Source organism: Ambystoma mexicanum, chromosome 1p (assembly GCF_040938575.1).
Source record: "Ambystoma mexicanum isolate Mex_15411 chromosome 1p, UKY_AmexF1_1, whole genome shotgun sequence".
NCBI lineage: Eukaryota > Metazoa > Chordata > Amphibia > Caudata > Ambystomatidae > Ambystoma > Ambystoma mexicanum.
Window position 1 is genome coordinate 1,346,797,434 of NC_090921.1, and position 22,238 is coordinate 1,346,819,671.

General features: G+C 44.8%; 1 protein-coding gene across 1 annotated transcript in view; it reads left to right on the top strand.

The window, feature by feature from the left end:
• Positions 1–22,238, top strand: part of LOC138454181 (C-Jun-amino-terminal kinase-interacting protein 4-like) — a 993,589-nt gene that overhangs the window by 820,841 nt on the left and 150,510 nt on the right. The window contains exon 21 of the mRNA XM_069607022.1: positions 1,885–1,952. Within this exon, the coding sequence (XP_069463123.1) occupies positions 1,885–1,952 (68 nt within the window). The remainder of the gene's footprint in view (positions 1–1,884; positions 1,953–22,238) is intronic.

Here is a 22,238-nt window from a genome sequence, read left to right on the forward strand (position 1 = left end):
AAGATAGGAAAGATAAGAGATGTTAGGAAGCCTCACAGCCTGCAGGTTTTGTTTGGTTGTTTACCCACCCATTCACCGCTCGTGGCCATGCTAGTCTCCATGGCCATTCCCACACACTACTGTTTGAGTCTAGTATTGGATGTGGGGCTTATCCAAGCCAGTAGGGGTGCTTGGGTGGGTGGTGTTCCATGGATAAGTGTTTCCCTAGTTAATATTACAAAGAATGGAAAACTGCAAATTCTGGGGTACTCAGGATAGCCCCAAACCCAAAACAAAGTTAACAAGTATTAAATGTCAGAAAATTATGTGCTTTTCCCAATAGGTTCACAATCTACTCTTTATATATACATCCAGTATTCTATTTGGATGCAATTAGTAATCAGTCAATGAGATTGTAGTGTATTCATGTCATAAATCATTTAATTGTTCACAGTACATAGAGATGCCCTTGCCGACACGTGTTTCGACCCGTAGGTCCTTATCAAGACAAACCTTGGGCTTAATTTTTCTTGAATACAATCTATTATCAAATATAATGACCAGTGACACATATTGCCAGAGCAAACCAAATCACATTCCATCCCCAGAAATAAACATATCACAATAATTTCCAAACAAGAATTGTATTATTCTCTTGTTTGGAAATTATTGTGAGGTTTGCCTTGATAAGGACCTACGGGTCAAAACACGTCTCGGCAAGGGCATCTCTATGTACGGTGGACAAAAAAATGATTAATGTCATGCAGAAAACTTGCCCTGTCAAGCCAATTTACATCAAGTCACAATCTCATGCCTCTCTGGTCTCACCCGATGCTCTCACTACTGAAGGTGACATAGGCCGGTACGTGGAGAAGCTGGAAGGAGATTCTCTTTAGCCTCATAGGTTATCAGACCTAGAAGGATGATATCAGGGAAGAAGTGCTTCATCATTAGCCAATGAAGCTACATTAATAACCACTGTGAGACTGAGGGGAAAACACCTGAAGCTGGGCTGTTTGACAGATTGATAAGTAAGCTCTGAAGTGACTGATTCTCTGAAACGCTGAACACCGAAATGCAGGTGAACTCTGAAACTGAATGGGGCCCTCATAGTGAACACTATGTAGAGGGAGACTGGTGGAGATTGGGGAGGTCTAAGAGATATCTCTGACTTTCTGGCGCAGATAATGTTTTTGATCACTTTTTTCTTTGATACCACACCTGAGAACTTTTAGTGTACCCGGCTACAGAAAACATATTTTCTTTTCATCCATTCACCCCATTTTATTGAATAAAATAGGATGCAACATATCTCTTATCTGGTTGTCATTTGGCAGATACGCTGCACATCCTTCTTTTCTCGAGGTGGTGGTTGCATCCTACATATAGAAGGGGTATGTTTGCTCCTGTATTTACCTCACAAATGGTAATTCAGCTTCGGGAGGATGTGCCGAGTTCAGAGTAGCTTGAACAATTGACTACAGTAAGCATCAGATATAAATGATCTAGAGTGCCTAAAGTTACTGGTTTGTATAGATTCTTCGATCCCTCCCATACATCCATATGCACTCGTTAACTGCATCATCGCCCACTCTCATGTCTGACTACATCTCAACAGGGTATTGCAGAAAGTGCAAAGATTGCAAAATGGGGACTGTAAGAAAGTATGCTTATTACAAAAAAGTTAAAGATTTTAACAATTGGGACGTAGTGTTTTGGAAAAAGATTTTTCAAAAAAGTAGAACGTATCCACTGTCTTGTGCTGCGCAAGCTTCTTGTGTTAATATTTCAAATGTGAACATTTTTGTATGGAATATGTAAAACGAGCAATTGTGAATATATTATTCTGCCTTTAAAGTAACTGAGTGTTCTCTTTGTGATGCCTGTGCCATTGTCATTTTGCAGTCACACCAGGCACCGGGTCATGGCTGGCCTGGGGGATGGAACGCTTGCAGTTTTCCATCGAAATGCAGGTAAGCAGAGCATGGAGAAAAGTACTGGTTTTTGTTTGGGAGTTGCCATTTAAAGAAGATTCTCACCTAAATTCCTTAACTTGTAACTCCCTTCACCAATCTGGAATTATAAATAATGGTGAAAAGGAAGGCAGAGGGCGCAGCACCGCCCAGGGCTAGTCAATGTAAAATGTCAAGGTTTTTTATATCAATCAAGGATGTTAACATATTGATCTATGAAATTAAGGGTTTCCTGTCAGATAAAGATGGGAGTGGGACTGGGCCAAAGGGCCATTTGGACGCCCAGGAGATCATCCCATCCCGACAAGGGATGGATTTGCAGAGGGTCCCAAACCTAACACTAATTGTACGGATCAGATGAGTACCACAGACCTGATTGCCTTCTGCAATGGTGCCAACCATCTACCTGCCAATCGCAAGCTTACAAGTACAGGCACAGGACCCCATATTTCGAAGAAGAATCTATTGGGGCCCTTCGAGTCTGCTACAAAACCTGGTCAAACTGGTGGAAGAACATTTTCTTTTGGAAAATTAGGCAACAATCTGGAAAGAGGTCGGGCAGCCATAAATATTATTGACATTTATCCACAGATCGACGAAGGCAAAGCTCAAAGCCCAGTAGTCCACTCAACAGAGGCAGCCACCTCCCCTACAGTCCCCTCCGCCAATGTACTTACCGTTCACATGTCCTCCCTTTCTCAGGTGGTCACAAATACAATGCCTTTGGTGGATTCAAGCAGGGGGTATCCCCATTCCCCTGCTTCCATTTCTTAATGTTTACCTGTGTCGAACAAGCTACCTATCATTACAAGTTTATTTTCAGCCCCTCTCCTTTGGACCTCACCCTGTGGATGGTTTGATAGACCTTTTGCCTGAATCACTGGTAGAACGCCAGTGGAAGACTGTGATGTGGAAAAAAGGGGCAAATCGGATGGGAAACAAACAGCGGGAAGGGGAAAACAGGGTACAGCCTGTCAAGGAGGCTCCAAGTAATACCGTGATATAGGTTCTCAAATCAAACATGCCATCACAAGTCTGATAATAATGAATGTAATGTCCGCAGCATGTCCATTAGGAAGGTTGAAGCGGTTTTGACAGATCTTAAAAACTCAATTGTTTTGAGTATGGATAGATGGGTGGGCAATTTAACGGAAGAAATCAAACAAATTAACGTAAAAGTTGATTGTCTGGCAACCCACTCTCCACCATTATCCTTGCCCACTATGCATAAGCCTGGTGTTACAAAGACCAATCCTAGCAGGGTTCCCCATATGTCCAGGGTGTCTGCTGGACGTGTTGCTAGGAACTCAGAACCTCTCGATAAGGGGGTCACTGCAAATTCCAACTATAGGCACAATGTTGCTTTCAGTGGGCCTGTGGGGGAGAACGACAATCGGAGGGCATACCGCCCCGATGGTCGAGTCACCCCTTTGATGGGACCAAATGCACTTCCCATATTTAGCCCTACTGTCACTCCTAGAAGAAACACGGACAAACCGCGTTTAGCAGGAGGTGAACCTGGGCCCTCTATAAGTATGACCAATGTTCCTAGACTATCCCCCCATTCCTTTGAAGACAACAAGTCACTTGCTAATAAATGTATCCATTGGCTATGTCACTCCAAACAATGCACCTCTATAATTCGGAAAGACATCACGCACTGTGTTAGGGGAGCTATGCCAGGTACGGATGTTGACTATATCCAGATCTTTTTTGTGTCCTGGTCCCTGGTGGAAGGGCTATTTGGTATTGATCGTAGGGTCTATTCCTCTGGACATACCACTTTCCCCTCATTTTTAGGATTTTGTGTCGCAATGTCCAACTGGTGACGTCCCGTATGACTAACCCCCCCAGTGACTGAAAGTTGGTGGTCAAGTGCTGAAGTCAATTAACTGGGCTAATGCAATGAGACCCGACCTTAAGCTGCATCTTTACACATCTATCCCCGACAATTTGAAAGTTATTTGTGAGGGAAATATCCTGGCAGAATATAAGCTGTTAACAAGTAACCTTATCCCTCACATTTCTGTGCCTACCATTGCAATCAGGGGTCAACTTCTAAATAAACCCAGTTGCTATAATTGTGAGTGTTGTGTGGCTAAACTCGACATCAGATATACAAAATCTCCTCTGGGGGTGGATAGAGCGAAGCTTTGTGAGTTGCGTTCAAAATATAAACAACTGATATCTACCAAAAAAAAGACAGTTTACTGAGGGGAAGTGGAATGCCCTCCAGAACGCTCTCCAATCTGGGAATCACACTTCTGGAATAATGAAACAAAAAATGGTATCAGGATATCGAGCGAAACTGGTGAGAAAGATGCAGAAAGTTATAAATATTAAATCATTATTTTTTATTTTATTCTGATTTGAGTATAAAAATATATCAAAATCACTAAACATTTTTAATTATTTTAAAAAAAAAAGAGACATCCTAATAACATTGCACTCACACATTCAAACTAATTTTGTTCCTAAAACATTTCATTATTTTAAGATTTTAGAAAACCGTTCCAATTCATTTCCACTATATTTTTCACAATTGTTCACTCCAAACAAAATATAGCCCCATAGTACAGATATTTTGTTTGGAGTGAACAATTGTGAAAAATATAGTGGACATGAATTGGAACTGTTTTCTAAAATCTTAAAATAATGAAATGTTTTAGGAACTAAATTAGTTTGAATGAAGGTATGAATGCATGTTATTAGGATGTGTTTTTCTTTTTTTTTTTAAATAACAATTAAACATGTTTAGTGATTTTGATATATTTTCATACTCAAATCAGAATAAGATAAAAATAATGATTTAATATTTATAACCTTTCTGCATCTTTCTCACCAGTTTCTCTCGATATCCTGGTACCATTTTTTGTTTCATTATATGGCCTTACCTCAAGGTGCCAGTGTTTGACGAGGTTCCCACCGTTGGGTTTGTTTAATCACACTTCTGGAAACTGGTTTCGACCAGGGACTTCACTGGAGTCCAGGTACTGCTCTACCATATCAATGAAGATTGCTGGTGATGCTAATTCTCCAACGTGTACCGGATTAATGACCAAAGTACATTACTACCTTCCCCAGTCACTTTTCCCCTGATGATGTTGCCATTTGGTGTCTGTTGAGGAGGTGTTGATTGCTCAAATCTCTCTCGAAGGTGGCAAAGTTGCCAGCCCTGGTCTGATCCCCATTGACATGTTAAAAGATGAGGTGGATATTTGGGGACCAGTGTCATGCAAAGTATTCAATGCAATTGTGTGCAGGGTTGAAATACCGGCCTCGTGGAGACAGGCTGTGATCCTACCAATTTATAAGAAACATGCTAGGCAAAATCCAGGAAACTACCGCCCGATCTCTCTCCTAGACTGTATAGAAAAACTGTTTGGAAAAGTTATTTTAAAACACGTTCAGGTTTGGATGGATAATCAATGATATAATACATGACCTGCAGGCTGGTTTTAGGGAAGATAGCGGCACGATGGATCAGTGTTTGTTTTTATTCATTCAAAAATATGTACTTTTAAAGAAAATGTATTTGTATTTATTGATTTATAAAGCGCCTTACACCAAAGCGCTGTACAATGGAACAACATAATACATAAAACAAACAATATAACGGTTGAAGCAATTACATTATGAATCAATCAACAAAGCATTGAGAAGAGCAATTAACTGAAGGGGCTAGGGAGGAAAGGGGAGTGGGAGTGGATGGGGGAGTGGTGGAGAAGGGTAGGAGGAAGGAAGGGGAAGGGTGAGGAGGGGGAGGCAGGAGAGGGGGGAGATAGTCGGGGGAAAGAATAAGGAGGGGGTAAGCAGAAGGGGGGAAGGAGTTTCAAGGAGGAGAATGGAGGAGGAGAGATTTAAGGGAAGTGCGGAATGAGGTGAAGGTGGGGGTAGAACGGATAGCAAGAGGAATGGAGTTCCAGTGTAGAGGTGCTAGGAGTTGGAAGGCGCGGAAACGGGAGGAGGCACAAGTGGACGGAGGTACAGTGAGAAGGAAATGGTCAGCGGACTGAAAGGAACGGGAGTAGGAGGAGAGAAGAGAGGAGAGATAAGGGGGAGCAAGACCATGGAGAGATTTGAAGACAAGGCAGAGAAATTGAAATTTAAGTTGGGAATGAAAAGGAAGCCAGCCAAGGTAAGAGAAGGAGGTAAGGAAACAGAGGGTGCGAACAGCAGAGTGGTAGATGGATTTAAGAGGGGCAAGATGAGAAGTAGGAAGTCCAAAGAGTAGGGAAGAGCAGTAGAAGAGGCGGGAGAAGATGAGGGAGGAGATTAAGAGTTTGGTAACGTGGTAAGTGTTATTAAATGATTTTCTCTCTCTTATGAGAAGGTATTCTAGGAAGGTTATCACTCTGGTGTACAACAAATAGGCACAAGATAAGAATGACTGACCTGGTCTCCGGAAGCAGCTTGAAGAAAGAGAGAAATTCACCTGATACACTCTGTACCCGCCAATTGTATTGGCAAGAAGAGAATGCGCCAGGGAAACCCTTGTGGGGAAAAAAACCCTGTGATGCTGGAGATCGTAGGTTTCGGTGAGCTGGAGGGTGTTTGAAGATGGTGATCCTTTTCTCCCACGGCGTGGTTTGGGAAGTTAAGTTGTCATCCAACTCCCGATAATGGTTCTAAGGATATATGAAGAAAGAGGTTAATATCCGTTACTGCTAACAGAACCTCTAAATAAATGGGTAAACAACGAACCTCTCCTTTCAGCGACTGTAGTCTAATTAAGGAGGTAGTGGACGGTGTTCTGAAGAAATGGATCCAGAGAAGAGCCTGGAGAAGAACAAAGATTTAAAGGGACAGTAGGATGGAAAGAAAACAGTAATGGGGGTCTTCGGGAATCTAAAGTACCAGGTAAGAGATTTCTTCAGTGATTTATTGCTCGCGGTCGTGGTAGATACTGCAAACGATTTGGAGAGTATGCTGGGAGTTGAAGTCTGATGTACGTTCGTAATCCGTACCTTCGGAGAGAAGCCAAATGGTTAGCGCGTATAGATTTCCTGACACTAACTACGCTGAAAGGGAGGGCGTACTGGTCTGTGATCCTGATTTGCTATTACTCCGGTATTTGAATCCTTGTTGGAACAAGAATGGGTGTCGCGCTGGAGGCAGGATATTCTGAGGAGATGGAAAAGAAATCAAGAGTCTGAAGAGGGGTCAAGTTTTAAAGCAAGGAGTAAGTAAATACAGGATGAGCGGAAACTTACGAAGCGCGGCCACTAAGCACAGTAGCAACGCACCGCGGCATCTGTTCGGCATACTGAAGTACTGCTTCCTGGTTTAGGAGAGGAGCCAGGTCTGTGTCGGACTGCAAGACTCGATCGACACCCGTAACTACGGGTGCCATCTTGCAAGAGGGAAAACGAACCCTTGGAAGACGCCGCCAACGATGCCAAAGAGACCATCGTTGCGCACCTTTCATAACAAAGTGAGCGAAGGACGGATTTTGCGAATATTGAAGAGGTGGTAGCGACAGGTGAGGGAAATATGTTGGGAGAAGGAGAGAGTGGAGTCAAAGAGAACCCCTAAATTACGAGCTTGAAGAGAGATAGGGAGATTGGAGGGAGGAAAGTGAATGAATGGGGGAGGAAAGGGAGGGGTAAGAGAGTTAGAGGGAAAGAATACAACTTCGGTTTTGTCAGTGTTAAGAGAAAGTGGGAAGACATCCAGTTCTTAATGGCAGTAAGGCAGGAAGAGAGTTTTTGGTGAAGGACATATAAAATGTGTTTGTATGTGGAGTTTGTGGACCTGGACTGCATTTGATTCAGTATGTAGAGATACCTTATAGCAGATACTTGCTTCACGGAATGTCCCTAGTGCTCTGATTCATATCATTCTGCAGCTATACACGGGCAATACAGCTAGTGTACACTATGGGTTGGGGGGGTGAATTGACATGACCCTTTGATGTTGATAGGGGGATCAGACAAGGCTGTGTCCTGGCCCCCCTCCTTGTCAATCTGTATATACACGAAATAATAGATGCACTATTAAAGGAACCCCAAGATTCCCAAAGATTGGGCCTGACAAGTACCCAGCCTTGTTTTGTGCAGATGACGTAGTACTTATCTCCACAACGCCCCAAGGTTTAAGGAAGGGCCTTTCTACTTTTTGAAACGCATGTGGTGAGTTGCATTTGAACTTGAGTATCGACAAATCTAATATCATGGTGTTCAGGCCCGACCCTCGAAATGCAGGTTAATTAAGATTGAAGTAGATGGTTTAGAGCTTGAGCAGTTGGAATTCTTTGATTACCTAGGATTGATATTCCATGAAACCGGTAGGTGGGCAGCTCAGATTCTTAAGTCTATAAACATTCTGTAGAAAGTTAGTGGTGCAATTAATTTGTTTCATGTGAAACATGGAAGAGGTGCAGTCTCTCCAGCTTTGGACCTATTCCAAAAACAAGCATTGCCCGCTGCCTTGTATGGGTCTGAACTATCGGGCTATGCCAACATTACTAAACTCAGCCTATGTTAGCACACATTTTTGAAAAAACTATTTATGTTCCCCTCTGGTGCTCCGACTGCTCTCGTTTTGCTAGAGCTGGGTTGCACCCCGGTTGCCTCTCGGATTCGTGCTAGACCAATTATTTTTTGCACAAGGCTATGGAAGCAACATGCGGACGCAGCGTTACATCTCTTTGCAATGGAGGATGGCAGATGATCAGCACACGTCAAATCTTCTTTTCAAGACCTAGACTTGTCCGATTTGTGGATAAACCTTAATGTTATGAACAAGTCCCTGATACAGAATATAAGAAGAATGGTTAAGCTACGAAGAAATGAACCCCTTAGGATTGTTGCCTCATCTCTGAAGCTAGGCCTAGAGTATCTTGAATGGAGAATCCACCCTAGTTCTAAAATATATTTGGATGTGATCACCCCGACATATGAAAAGGCGTTATATTAGGGTTTTAGATTGGGCATTCTTCCAGTGGCTTCCTTCACCTGTAACTAGCGCACTACTAATTCAAGTTTGTATCCTTTTTGTAAGGTGTGCAGTGAGACTGTTATGCACTTTTTGCTGTTCTGTGGCAGAACCTCGCATCTGAGGAAAATCTATTTAAAAGCAATCTTGAAAGCGTCAAAGATGCGCCTATCTACGATGGCTATGAGGTCCTTGAGTTAATTTGTAGATTTCCATGTTGTCTATGCAACTGCCCACTTCATCCATAGAGCTTGGTTGCTCAGAGGACACTCCCTGGTGAAGTAGTGTGATGTAAAATATGCTCTTTTGAAAAGAGGCTGCGAGAATATTCTCTCCTTCTAACCCTAGGTAGTTATTGAAATATTCTTATCTTGTTTCAATTTGCCATAGCACTTGCACTTTGTAATGGTGATTTCTACTTTTGTATCCATCTTATTGTATCAATTGATTTTATAATATCACCTGTATGATCAATTTTTAAATATCTGACCATGTAATGCCCCAACTTTCAACCTAAGTCTAAAATGTATATTGTCGGTTTTATTATGAATGTAAGGTTTGTTTTATTTCTCAATGTGTACTTGTATGGTTGAACAACCGAAATAAAGTTGTTTAAGTAAGTAATTAAAGAATTTGCCAGAACCACATGGCGGTGTTTGGATATGCTGTGTAACTGTCCCATTCTAGTTCTTGTTCCAATGGTGCTATAGGCCCAGGCTTTGTGCAAGTGATTTCTGCTTTAAGATGCTATGAAATGTGAGCTATTCCTCAATATACGTTTTCTGTTGCTCTTTATTGAAGATAGTTTACAATTGGCCCTATTTTCGATCAAATCAGTGTGTGAAATGGGGCTTCCAACCCAGCTGTGCTAGTGGATCTTTGTGCTGACCTGCCTGTGCTATTTCAGTCTTATGATCAGTCTCTTCCTGTGCAGTTCTGCCAAGTCAGCTTAGTCTGGACATATGGCAGCCTTCCCATCCCTGCACTGTGACCTCCCCGTCTCTCAGTAAAGGCGCCTCCATCATCACCCTTTGCTTGTTGCTGTTCCAGGATGGTGTTTCCTTACAAAGCAAAGCCCTTGCACCTTACTCCTGACCGAAGAGAAATGTGCAAATTGAGATGGAGCTATTGCCTGGCTCATGCATGCTCATCTTTGAACTGACTCCTGAGCGATGTGCTATTTAGCCACCTGCCAAACAATGCACAGGCCAGATCTGTGAATACAGGATTGATTACACTCTCCCGCATGTAGAGAGGTTTGCAGCAATCTTCAGGTGGCTGTACCTGTTACATTTATGCAAGAAACCCCCTTTTTTCAGAAGAATGGAAGATCGCATAGGTTAGGCCTCAGAGGAAAGGAACAAGAGCATTTCATCTACATGAACATTTTACTTCTGTTTGTTTGTTTTATTCGTATTTATATAGTGCACAACAGACCGAGGACATTGTGGCACGTGTTACAGTACAAAGCTTAGTAACTTGGTTACATGGTCATTAGCAATATATATACAGGTTGCAATATAGTTACATAGTCATTAGCAGTATATATACAGGTTACAATATAGTTATATTACATTTGTGTTATATTACAATATACATGGCAGAAGTGGAGGAGGCAGTCCTCCACTTTCTAGTTGAGGAGAGTGGCCTTGAGGTTGTTACGGAAGACAGAGATAGAATTTTCAGCTCTAAGGGTGGCATGGAGCGAGTTCCAGAGTTTTGGTGCAATATAGGAGAAGCCTAGACCTCCCGCTGTGGCCCTCTTTATATGTGGTATGTGTAGCTGGTTGGTGTACTGAGCTCTGGTGGGGCGAGTGGATGTGGTCCTTGATATTGCTTCAGATAGGTATGCTGGAGCTGTTTTGTTGATGCATCTGTGAGTGATGGTGAGGATTTTCAGAGTAATACAGTCTTTGACCTGGAGCCACCGGGCTTCACGTCTGGCGTGGGATATATGGTCTCTTCTAGGGATGCTCATGGCGGCTCTGAGGGCATTGTTTTGTGTGGTCTGCAGTCTGTGAATGTTTTTGGCGGAGGTGCCAGCTAGGAGGGTGTTGCAATAATCGACTTTGGCTCCTATAGTTGCTCTAGCTATGGCCAAGCGGTTGGGGTGGATAAGTAGGGTTTAATGGCATTGATGAGTTTGGTGCTGATGCAGAGGCTATGGCGCAATGACTTGTTTGTTCATCGATAGATTTGCATCAATGTGAACACCTAGAGTCTTGACAGAGGATGATACGGAGATGGTTGAGTTGTCTATGTTGAAGTTGTTGTATTGGGGGCTTAGTTTTGATAATGAGTTTGTCTGGCCCAGGATGAGAGTTTCAGTCTTCTCCCCGTTAAGACAGAGGCCATTGATTGCCATCCAAGCTTGGATAGTGGCATAGATCTTGTGAAGGGCCGTGGCGTCTTGGTGATAGAGTCCAGATAGGGGTAAAAGTACTTGAGTGTCTACATAGTTTGTATATGCAACACCCATGGAGTCAAGTAGGTCGAAGTGTCGGAGTAGACCATCATGGCTCTTCCTTCAAGGAAGGAAGTGATCCAGGATGCTGCTTGTTTAGAGAAATGGGCTGCATGGGTGAGGTGGGTGGTGTTTGGTGATCTACCAGGTCAAAAGCAGCTGATAGATCGAGAAGGAGGAGCAAGGCAGGTTTGCCTTTGTCCATGATCTGTGAGATTTGATTTTTTAGGTTTAAGGTGGATTCTGTTCCATGCCTGACACGGAGGCCAGATTGTCTTTTGCCTAGTATGGAGTTAGCTTCTATGTATAATTGGATCTGGATGTGAGCTGCTTTGTCCAGGATTTTTAGGAAGAACCGGACTGTCGTTATCGGCCTGTAGTTGTTGGGTTGTACTGGGTCAAGTGTGGCCTTTTTTAGAAGTAGCCACACCCAGGCTTCCTTGAGATTGTTTGGGACAGTTCCTGTTTGGAAAGATGCGTTAATGAAGCCAGTAATCAAGGGTGCTAGGTCATTGGCGCATTCCTTAATGATTTTAGGGAGGGCAAATGTCTGCTTTGCAAAGGGATGGTTTGAGGTTTTTGATGAGATTAAGGACCTCACGTTCAGTGTCGTCTCTAAAGGAGAATTGAGCGTGATTGAGATTACTACGCTTGTCTTGTGTAGGGCGGTTGGTTTTTTGGTTTGGGAGGGCTTTGCAGTGGTTTTGGATTTTGTTCTGGAGGAGTTTTATTTTGTTGAGCATGGCAGACTGAATGCTGGCACACCAGGCTTTGTCTTTAGAAGATTGCGAATAGTTCTTTAGCTTGGGAATTGGCCTTTGGGATCCTATCATTGAAGGAGTTGGATTTTGCTGCTAAGATGGCTTTTTTTATATTGGAGGGCTATTTGTTTGAAGAGGCTCTTATTTAGATCACTCGGATCCGTTTGCCAGTTTTTAAGCGACTGACGCTTTTGAGCTCGGAGGGTTTGGAGTTCTTCCGAGAACCAAAAGTTGCAGTGAAATGATTTTTTTTCCTTCTTGCTTTCATTTGGCGCTATACAGTTTATGGCATTGGTGAGAGTATCATTGAAGATAGCTGATAGTATATTTGGGTCCTGAGAGAAAGCTGGTGCTAAGCAGGGGCTTTTAAGGTGGGGATGCAAGTTGTCTGCGTTTTTTAGAACTTCTTATTGTGGCAGGTGGTGCGTGGGTGAGAGTCTTGGGTTTAGGGTTGGTGGGGATGAGGAATTCAATGCATGTGTGGTCCGTCCATGGAAGGGCGGTGTTTGAGGCAATGTTGGATGTACAGTTGTGATCCATGACCGAATCAAGGGTGCAACCTTTGGAGTGAGTGGGGGGGTGAGGACTCCTTGGGAGAAACCTAAGTCTGCGAGTTCTTTAGCTAGGGTTGCGGCGGATTTATCCTTAGGATCATTATATCCTAAATTTAAGTCTCCTAATAGAAGGAATTTGGAGGACTTTTTAATGTTGTTGCCGAGTCGATGGGAGAGGTGCTCTTGGAAGTCAGCTGGGAGTCCGGGAGGTCTGTATAGGATGTGGATGTTGATTAGATTATTGGGGGAGAGCGTAAGCTTGGCTGATAGGATATCAGCATTACCACCCCATGTACTATGGTCTGCTAATCTAATGGATAATTTGTGGATAAGGGTGACTCGCCCTCCAATCTTAACACATCGATCTTGCCCAAGGATGGTGTATCCTCTGGGTAGGGCTAGTGCGATGGCTGGGCAGGAGGCATCATTGAGCCAGGATTCGGTGATGCATAGTAAGTCCAGATTAAGTGTGGATAATAGATCATTTATCTCAAGGGCATGTGCAGGTAGGAACCGTAGTTCAGTAGTGCACATTTAACAGGTGGGTGTTGTGTGCCTTTGATGATTTTGTTTGTACTAGTATGGGGTGAAGTGTGTTTGTTGTGGTGTGTGGTAGTGAGGGGCTTAGTGCAAAGTAGTGTAGAGGCATGTTGGGGTGGTGGGGGGAGAGGGGCAGTGCCTATGCTCATCTTAGCAGGGGGTAGTGGTGCAGTGCGGTTGCCTAATCTGGTGTTTCTAGTCGTGATGGGTGTGGGTGAGCAGAGTAAATACCTAGGAAGTGATCGATTTCTGAGATTGCGGAGTCTGGTGGCTAGGCGGCCGATACTGTGTGATGTTGTAGTCTGGTGCTGCGGCATGTGAATTTAGTGCCGGGCGCTGGGTGAGGTGTGCTGGGAATATGTGGGGAGGCGTAGAGGCCATTATAGTGAGGGCTATAAGGATGGTTGTTAGGCTGGCTGAGCGGAGTGTGGCAGGGAGAGTGCGGGAGAGTGAAACTATGCTATGATTGGGAGGTGCACTCTTGGGCATCATGATAGTGGAGAGTGGCTGTGTGTGTGTGTGTGCAGCTGGTGTGTGCAGCTGTTATGTGACAGAATGACAAGGGGATCGTGCGACTAGTGCTAGGTAGTTCAGAGGCAGGTTACAAGTGGGTCACAATTCAACAAAATACAATGCCTAAGTTCGATTTTCTAAGTGGGGGAGGCAGAGGCTAAATGGTGGCAGGGCGTAATAGGTACCAGTTGGCTGCACAAGAGGCTACATTACCAGCGGATAAGCAATACTGGTAAATGCGCTAAATAGTATAGTGAGATAGTATATATTAACAATAGACCAGGTGATGACAAGTAATTGTCCATAGTCAGTGAAAAGCGTAGGCACCCACGAGGTGTCCCGCATGAAGGGATTAGGTGGAAACGTTAGGTTCTGGGAGGTGTGGGCAAGCTGCAGGGTCAGGGCAGGGTTACCAGAATATGGGCAGAGTCCTTGGCCCAGGCCTCAGGTGCCTCCGGACAGGCTCCAGACAGGAAAAAGATCCTTGTGATGAGGATCCTTTGGATGAAGGGGCCAGCGTTCGCCTGCCGGCGCCTGATTGGCCTTCTGTAGTTGCATTTGGCCAATGGGGGCTCTCCTGGATGTCATGTGGTCGCCTCCTTGGCAAGGAGGAGGTTGGCGGCCATGTTGAAGCAGGGACACATTGTGTGTTCCAATGGAGGCACAGAAAAAACACTTGAAATGCGCATTTTAGCTAGTTTTTTCAATAAAAATATAATTTACACTGCTCATGTGTAATTATGGGGCTAGGAGGAGCACTTTTCAGTGGGTGGGATATTCGAGCCCAGGGGGCTAAAAATAGGCAGGGACCCTACCTTAGGGTACTGTCATCTGTATGTTGACAGTTTACAGGCAAGCAGTTTCAGTGCTTACAAGAGGTCTGAGTTTCCTCAGTGCAATCGCGTCTCACATCCATTTGGTTTATTTTTAGATAATCATTTGCGTTAGACACTGTTACCTAAAGTTGAAATTACCCTGTAAATAATATTAATTTCAATTCCAATCTAGATCTTCTCTCCATTGCTGTCTCTGTAAGGTGGTAGAGGGTGGCCTCTTATTATCCTGATGTGTACCCTTATGAGCAGATGCTTATCAGTTAATGTTTGTTGCAGACACAGCCGTGACTCTTTGACTGTCGTGGTAACTTGGATGAATTTTCTTTTATTGATGTTTCGACAATAGAAAAAGATAGGTGTCCTTTTGTGCTTAAGGAATTCTGAGCCGGTTGTCCTCCCCTTCAGGCCTTTAGCTTCCATGTTTAGGGCACAAAGGGCTTGATCTAGACCGGCACCACCATAGCCATCTGCTGTGACCTCTTGTAAGGAAACGTAAAATCATAGCTTTATCTCAAGGATTTCCTGTTATTGTAGGTTCATAATGGATCAAATTGTTCCTAGTTTCCTGTTGCTCAGCTAGACTCGAGGAGTAGAATTTTCGGAAGGAACCCCTGTGCAGATCAACATAGGATTCTAAAGTGTGTGAACTTAGTACATTCGGGATTGCTATTGAGAATACTCTGCCTGCAAATTAAAACCTTAGAGTCCCTTTCTCTAATTGAAAAGAATGTAGCTATCTAAAACCTCTGGATGTTCAATAGCTGTTGCGATACACACAGGAAGGTCAGAATTGTGCTTGTTAATCTGCTTAGAAACAATTGCTGTGCATATAGTCCGACATCCAGTGGTAACGGTAACCGCAGAGTATTGCATCTTGTCTTTCGAGGATCGAAAGGGGACGTCAACATGGGTGTGCCTGTAACACTAGCCCTAACGTGACATGTAGTGTACCCAAAATCCCTCGCGTGTCGAGGTCCCTCAGTTATCTGGTCGCCCTAATGCGGAGCTCTTCATAAGAGATTGCGTTATTGTTATATTTATCAACCTTTGGTCGTTTATTCCCGTTAAGTCACTTCGCCGGTTGAATCCTGTGCATCGCTGAAGACCGCTGGGAATTTTGACGCCTGTTGATCTGGCCGGCGCTGCCGACCACGTGGCATGGCCTTCCGGCCGGCCTGTACAGTAGGGAGAGTGGGGTCGGGTGGTCATGTTCTTTCAAAAATGCCTTTCCTTTTCCCCTCTTTGTTGCCTGGGTTTTGTCGTCGCTAGATCAATCCTGCGCTATGGACAGAACTCCATTTAGATTTCTGTCGAAAGACGAGCACCGTCAGAGCAATAATTGTACCCCCCCCCCCCCCCAAACCACAATGGGGCGGCCTGTAAACTCCTGCGTCCAAAGACAATTAAGGAGCGCCGTTTGAAGCGGTGGGCGGCCTACGGTATGTCGCAGGCCGAAAGTAATTCCCCCGCCACCACAGCCGGTGAGTGTGATGAAGGGACTAGCGATGATCAAGGCTCAGTTTCGGATGCCATTGACCTGACGGCGGACAAATCTCATTCCGCAGCGTATATCCCCGACCCCGATAGGCACGACACGGGTCATGCTATAAGGAAAACACCCGGTGAAAGGGACGCACAAGGATCCCACACTAAACACACAACCCAAGGTTCTGCTTCGGCGGTACAGTCGAAGCGTTCCAAAGCGCCAACAGGCTCATTGGATACTTCGACATGATCTGCTGATCTTTATGATCGGCAGCCTTCCCCGCAACCGCAGCAGCGCCATGCGTCTGTGCAATATAAAGTAAAGGGCGCTAGCACCAGAAAACAGGCGGCCGTCGAGGCACTACATAAGAAAGCGCTGACACCGCTTACGTCCCCGATGATGCTGAAATCCACTGTGCAGCTGCTGTTTCAACCAGCACTTCTCTCTAATACACTGAGCATCAGCAATAGTATCGCAAGGATCGCCTCGGCGGTTAAACATAAGGAATGGTCAAAAAAGACTGTGAAACAGAAGGAACGGCCTAGAGACACGCAGAGAGAACGTCACATCATCCAGAACCTCGCAAGGGCTACTCCGAGAGCCCTGTGCCTTTGTCCAGTGCCTTATGAGACAAATCTCGACGCTCTACAGAAGAAGTCGGTCGAAATTAACCCTTTCCTCCCCTGGACTTTGTTTGAGTTTGAGGGGTGTATGGACATACTAGAGAAATGTCTTTTTCCTGAGAGATTTGCTCCCTCGTGAAGACCTTCTTTTTACACCTATGGCCAAGTTTCAGAGGACCTTTGACGATCCTCGTGAGGAATACACCTATGACCACACTGATGACGAAGTCCATGTGGACACATATGTACAAGATGGTGCCTTCCCCCTTCGGGGACAATATTGATGATCCTGCCGATCCAATGGATAATTGGGAAGACAGCCATCAGGTTGATTGTCTACCTTGGACGTCCCCTCCTCCTACCCCGGACCCTGATGCCCTGGGTATGGATTTCTCCCTCCCTCTTCCACTCCAGTCCGCCAAGCCACTCCTGTGGATGATCAGATGGCGTTTAACGACATCTTGAAAAAAGGCAACTGAGCATTTTCAGATCGCTACGTAGGAGGCTTTACCGGATTCAGATTTTGTAGAGGACATACTGAAAGTAAAGCCTCCGGCCAGCCAGGCCATTCCTTTGTTGAATTCTATCAAGGGAAGACTAGCGCCTTCATTGTTGACACCAGCTCAGACCAGAGCGGTTAACCTCAGGGTAGAGAAGTAGTTTCCCCCTTCTCCTACCGACCCCGCTTACATCAAGGACCATGCCACTCTGGATTCACTGGTATTGACCACCACTAGAAAGAGGCACCTGTACCCCCGTCTGCAGGTGAAGCATTGCCTGATAAAGAATCCAAGAGGTTGTATGCACTGGGGAAGAGGGTCACGACTGCTGCTGCATTCTCCACCCGAATAGCCAATAACATCACTCTGTTGGCTAGCTATGCAGACGTCCAGTGGAACCTGCTGCAAGAAGGCCTTCAAGAAGTACCTGAACCAATGCAGGCTAAGTTGCTCGCTATGGTATCGGAAGGCAAGCAAGTGAATCAGAATGTGCTAAAGAACACTTTAGACGCTGCTGAAACAGCAAGAAGAACTTTGGCTCAGGGTACCTTACTTAGGCGACACGCATGGCTGAGGAACTCTGGGGTTAAGCCAGAGACCCAGGCAGCCCTAATAAACAAGCCAGTTGAGGAAACCTAATTGTTTAGCAAGGCAGTGGACGAAGCACTTGAGACAGCCAAAAAAGAACATGAGACTCAAGTCCCTGCAACAGATTACCCAGAAACCTTCACAACAGAGAGGGGGAGGCTCTCGTTCCTTTCGCGGGCAATCTCGCTCCCCTCAAAACCAGTATGGTTCGGAAACAACTGGAATTCAGGACAAGGATCTAACACCACCACCATGTATCCACCTAGAGGACAGCAGCATGGGAAGGGTAGAGGCCGGAGTTCCACCCCCAGAGGCTCCCCGGCCTCAGGTCAGAAATGGCCCTCAGATCAGGGTCCCCTCCCATGCCACTGAAACGGGGATTACATGGCAACATTGGATATGAAAGATGCATACTTCCATATTTCAATGTTGCCGGCGCACAGAAAATACCTAAGGTTCATGATAGAGGATAAGCAGTATCAGTTCAAAGTACTCCCCTTCGTCATTGCTTCAGCGCCAAGGGTGTTTACAAAGGTACTGGCAGTGGAATCAGCGCCCGTGTGCAGAGAATCTGTCCCGGTTTACCCTTACCTCGACGACTGGCTCATAACAGGGGAGTCCTACGGAACATGCCTGTTGAACACTCAAAAGACGATAGACCTCTTATTCAGCCTGGGATTCTCCAACAACTAGAAGAAATCCAGCCTAGACTCCAGTCAAGTCAAACAGTTTCTAGGGGCTCTAATTCGGACAGAAGACTGCCTCGTCTTCCCCTCCAACGAGAGGGTCAGAACATGCCGTTTCAGATCCCTTAGTATGTAGCCAGTCGAGAGGTGACGGTACGCAAGACCATGCGACTGTTAGGAATGATGGCGTCCTGCATTTACCTAGTTCCTCCAATGAGTATTGCCATGCGTCCCATGCAAGAGTGGCTCAATAGCCAGTAGTGTCAGGCCAGCGGACAATGGGAAGATCTGGTAGTTGTCTCGCCAGCTCTCGTTCTCTCTCTGCAGTGGTGGTCGAGGGAAAACCTCTTAAATGGGAAAGCCTTTACCAACTCCGCAGTAGAAGCCACTCTCACGACAGATGCATCTTTCATGGGCTGGGGGGCTCACCTGCTTCAGTAGACAGCGCACAGAGTGTGGTCCCCAGAAGTAGCATCCAACCAAATAAATCTGTTGGAGCTATTAGCTGTATTCAAAGCGCTGAAAGTCTTTCAGACACAGTTACAGGGGAAGACAGTCCTGATCCTGACAGATAGCACCATGGCCATGTACTACCTGAACAAGCAAGGGGGCACACACTCTCCAGGCCTATCCAAGCTGTCCCAGAACATTTGGCAGTTCCTGTTGTCCCAACACGTTCCAGGGGAACTCAATCTTCTGGCGACGTGCTCAGCAGAGACTTCCCAGTGCCCGTAGAATACGAACAGCGATTACACAGAGACATAGTCTCCAATGTTTTTCGTGCTATGGGGCTTCCCAGAGTTCGGCTTGTTTGCATATCTGTAGAACGCTCAATGCCAAGATTACGCCTCCAGGTACCCCCAGAACTGATCCAAGGGGAACGGTCTCTGGATTGCATGGTCAGGGAAATTTGTTTACGCTTTTCCACTGACTCCCCTACTCAACAAGATTGTGCACAAGATGCACCAGGAACCACTCACCATGATATTGGTGGCCCCGCCAACCATGGTTCTCTCTTCTGATGGAGATGTCCCTGATGGAGATGTCCCTGATGGAGATGTCCCTATCTCCTCCAATGAAACTGCCTTGTCCGTACAACATGTTATCTCAGGACAAGGAAGAAACACTTCACCCATGCCCGCAAACTCTGAACTTAGCGGCCTGGCTCCTGAGGTTATAGAGTTCGGGCACCTACAACTCTCTCAGAGATGCATGGACATACTTAGGGGAGGCGAGGAAACCTAACACCCGATATTGCTACTCCAGCAAATGGAATCACTTTATTTGGTGCAACTCCAAGGGCATCAATCCCATTGACCTCTCTCCTACAAACATTGAGTAGTACCTGACTCACTTACTGGACTCAGGTCTGGTTTTTAATTCCCTGAAAGTTCATCTAGCTGCCCTCTAAGCCTACACCACATCAGAAGGTGTTGTGGTGGAAAGTACCAGTTATTAAGGCTTTCATGGCTTTCATGGAAGGGGTTAAAAGAATTCGTGCCCTCCCTCCCCCATTTTTAACCTGGCTCCCGGATGGGACCTAAATGTGGTATTGACTAGACTTATGGGATCTCCCTTTGAGCCTATGCATAAAGCAAGTCTCAAGGATCTTACATATAAGACAGCCTTCCTAGTGGCCATCACTTCTATAAAAGAGTTAGCAAACTACAGGCCCTTTCAGTCATAGACCCTTTCGTTACAGTCCATAGAGATAAGGTGGTTCTGCACACTCATGCTCGATTTGCACCTACTAAACCACTGAGAAAGACAAATCAATTTTTCGTTTCAGCGGCAGCTCATAGAGAAGGGGATCCTGTCTCTAAATAAGCCATCTCAAGGTGGATTGGGAATTGTATCAAACTCTGTTACACTCTTTCCAAGCGAGAACTGCCCTTCAAGCACATTCTACTTGAGGCACTGGTGCTTCCATAGCTTTCATTGCAAATGTTCCCCAAGAGTCCATTTGCAAAGCGGCAACCTGGTGTTCAGTACACACCTTTTTAAAAAACATTATTGCCTAGACACTCATTCTAGGTCTGATTCTCAGGTGGGACAAGCAGTACAAAGACATCTTTTCACTACTGTTCCTTCTCACAACCCACCTCCAACTCCGGGTACTGCTCGCTAGTCTATGCACAGCATGTGATTCTAAGCAGATTAACAAGCATCAGCAGACATGCATTACTCACCGTAATAGCATTTATGATGATTGTATCTGCTTAGATTCACATGCGCCCACTCTTCCTCCCCGCTTGGGTGGAAGGAACATAGACGTCTTACTACTTTCTCTCATTTATGTACTCACTCACGATAGTCATTAGACTCCCTCATGGCAGAAAATATACAATCTGAGGGACCTCGAGGCGTGAAGGATTTTGGGTACACTACACGTCACATGTTGACGTCTCCTTTCAATCCTCGAAAGACAAGGTGCAATACTCTGCGGTTACCACTGCATGTCGGACTATATGCACAGCATGTGAATCTAAGCAGATACAACCATCAGAAATGCAATTACGGTGAGTAATGCATGTCATATTGTAAACCAACCGTAATTTAGATAGCCCCACTGTTGTCTCGCATGATTTCATTTACAGACTACAACATGTCAGATGAGAAGAAACTCCAATGCAGTGCCAAGTGCTGTAATATTGCAATCTCAGTCATTGTATGTTAAGCTGAACCCTCAACCAACCTCTCTGTTTGAGGGTCTCTCGCTGCAAAGGCGGTGAACACGCTGCAACTCATTAATGTACTTATTACTTTCTTCATGCAACTGCAAGTAATTGGGAGCCCACGTCCGATTTCATTAATTAATTACCTTCAACCTATGCACACAGCTTATAGAAAAGCCAATTCAAGCCTCAGTGGAAGAGCAGGAAGCTCGAAACACGTGTCAGGCTGCAATGGTGTTGATTAAAACCGACGAAATAACAAGCACAATTGCTATTAATGTTTAATTGTGTGTGCAGTGTGAGAGCAATTCCATTCTTCTCTCTCTCTCTACAAAGAATTGTCTGATTTAAGGATTTATACCCACCAGATTTCCTCTGCCCACCCATCGGAAAATAAGATTTTTGTAAATGCAAAAGAATCTGGAAATTCATGTGGCCATTCATCTTGTAAGATTAATTATGTTCAAATACTTTGTGCTCCCAGGAAGGCCACTTTGCCTTTTGTCCCGAAGTACAGAAGGGATGCTAAAGTGGGATTATACCAATTCTGATTCTTCGTAAGTAAATTAAGAGATTAAGCCAATATAACTTTTAAGAAGGTGCACAAGCAACATGTGTTTTGGTATGGCTTCTTTTTCCAAGTCCCTTCTAACACGCACCTCAAGCATCCCCCCACTCAGATTAGGTCATCACGTATATTCACTTGGTATCTTGGAAACCTGTCCGTATTGTAATTCTTTGGGACAAGGGAAAAGGAGAGCAATTCATTCTTTACAAAAGTGTACCTTGGCCACATACTCTTCTTCAGACGGACATAATAATGCAACACAGACTCAGGGGAAGTGTCTTCCTTCATTCAATAAAAGGGTATTTTCAAAGTCTATTGTTAGAAGAATAAGGTATATTGTCGGTGTATCTCTGCGCTAGCATTTGCGGTAACGTTTCAAATATTTGCCATAATTGAAAAAAAGAAAGGGCCGCTAGCAAAGAAAGCAGTTTAATATGTATACGTAAGAGGCTGTTTAATGAACTTAGTAATATGTCTGTTTTCTGCTGTGCCTGGCCTGGTAACCATAAAGTAACCAATTATGCATGTTTGCGATTTACTTTGAGCTTCTGCATGT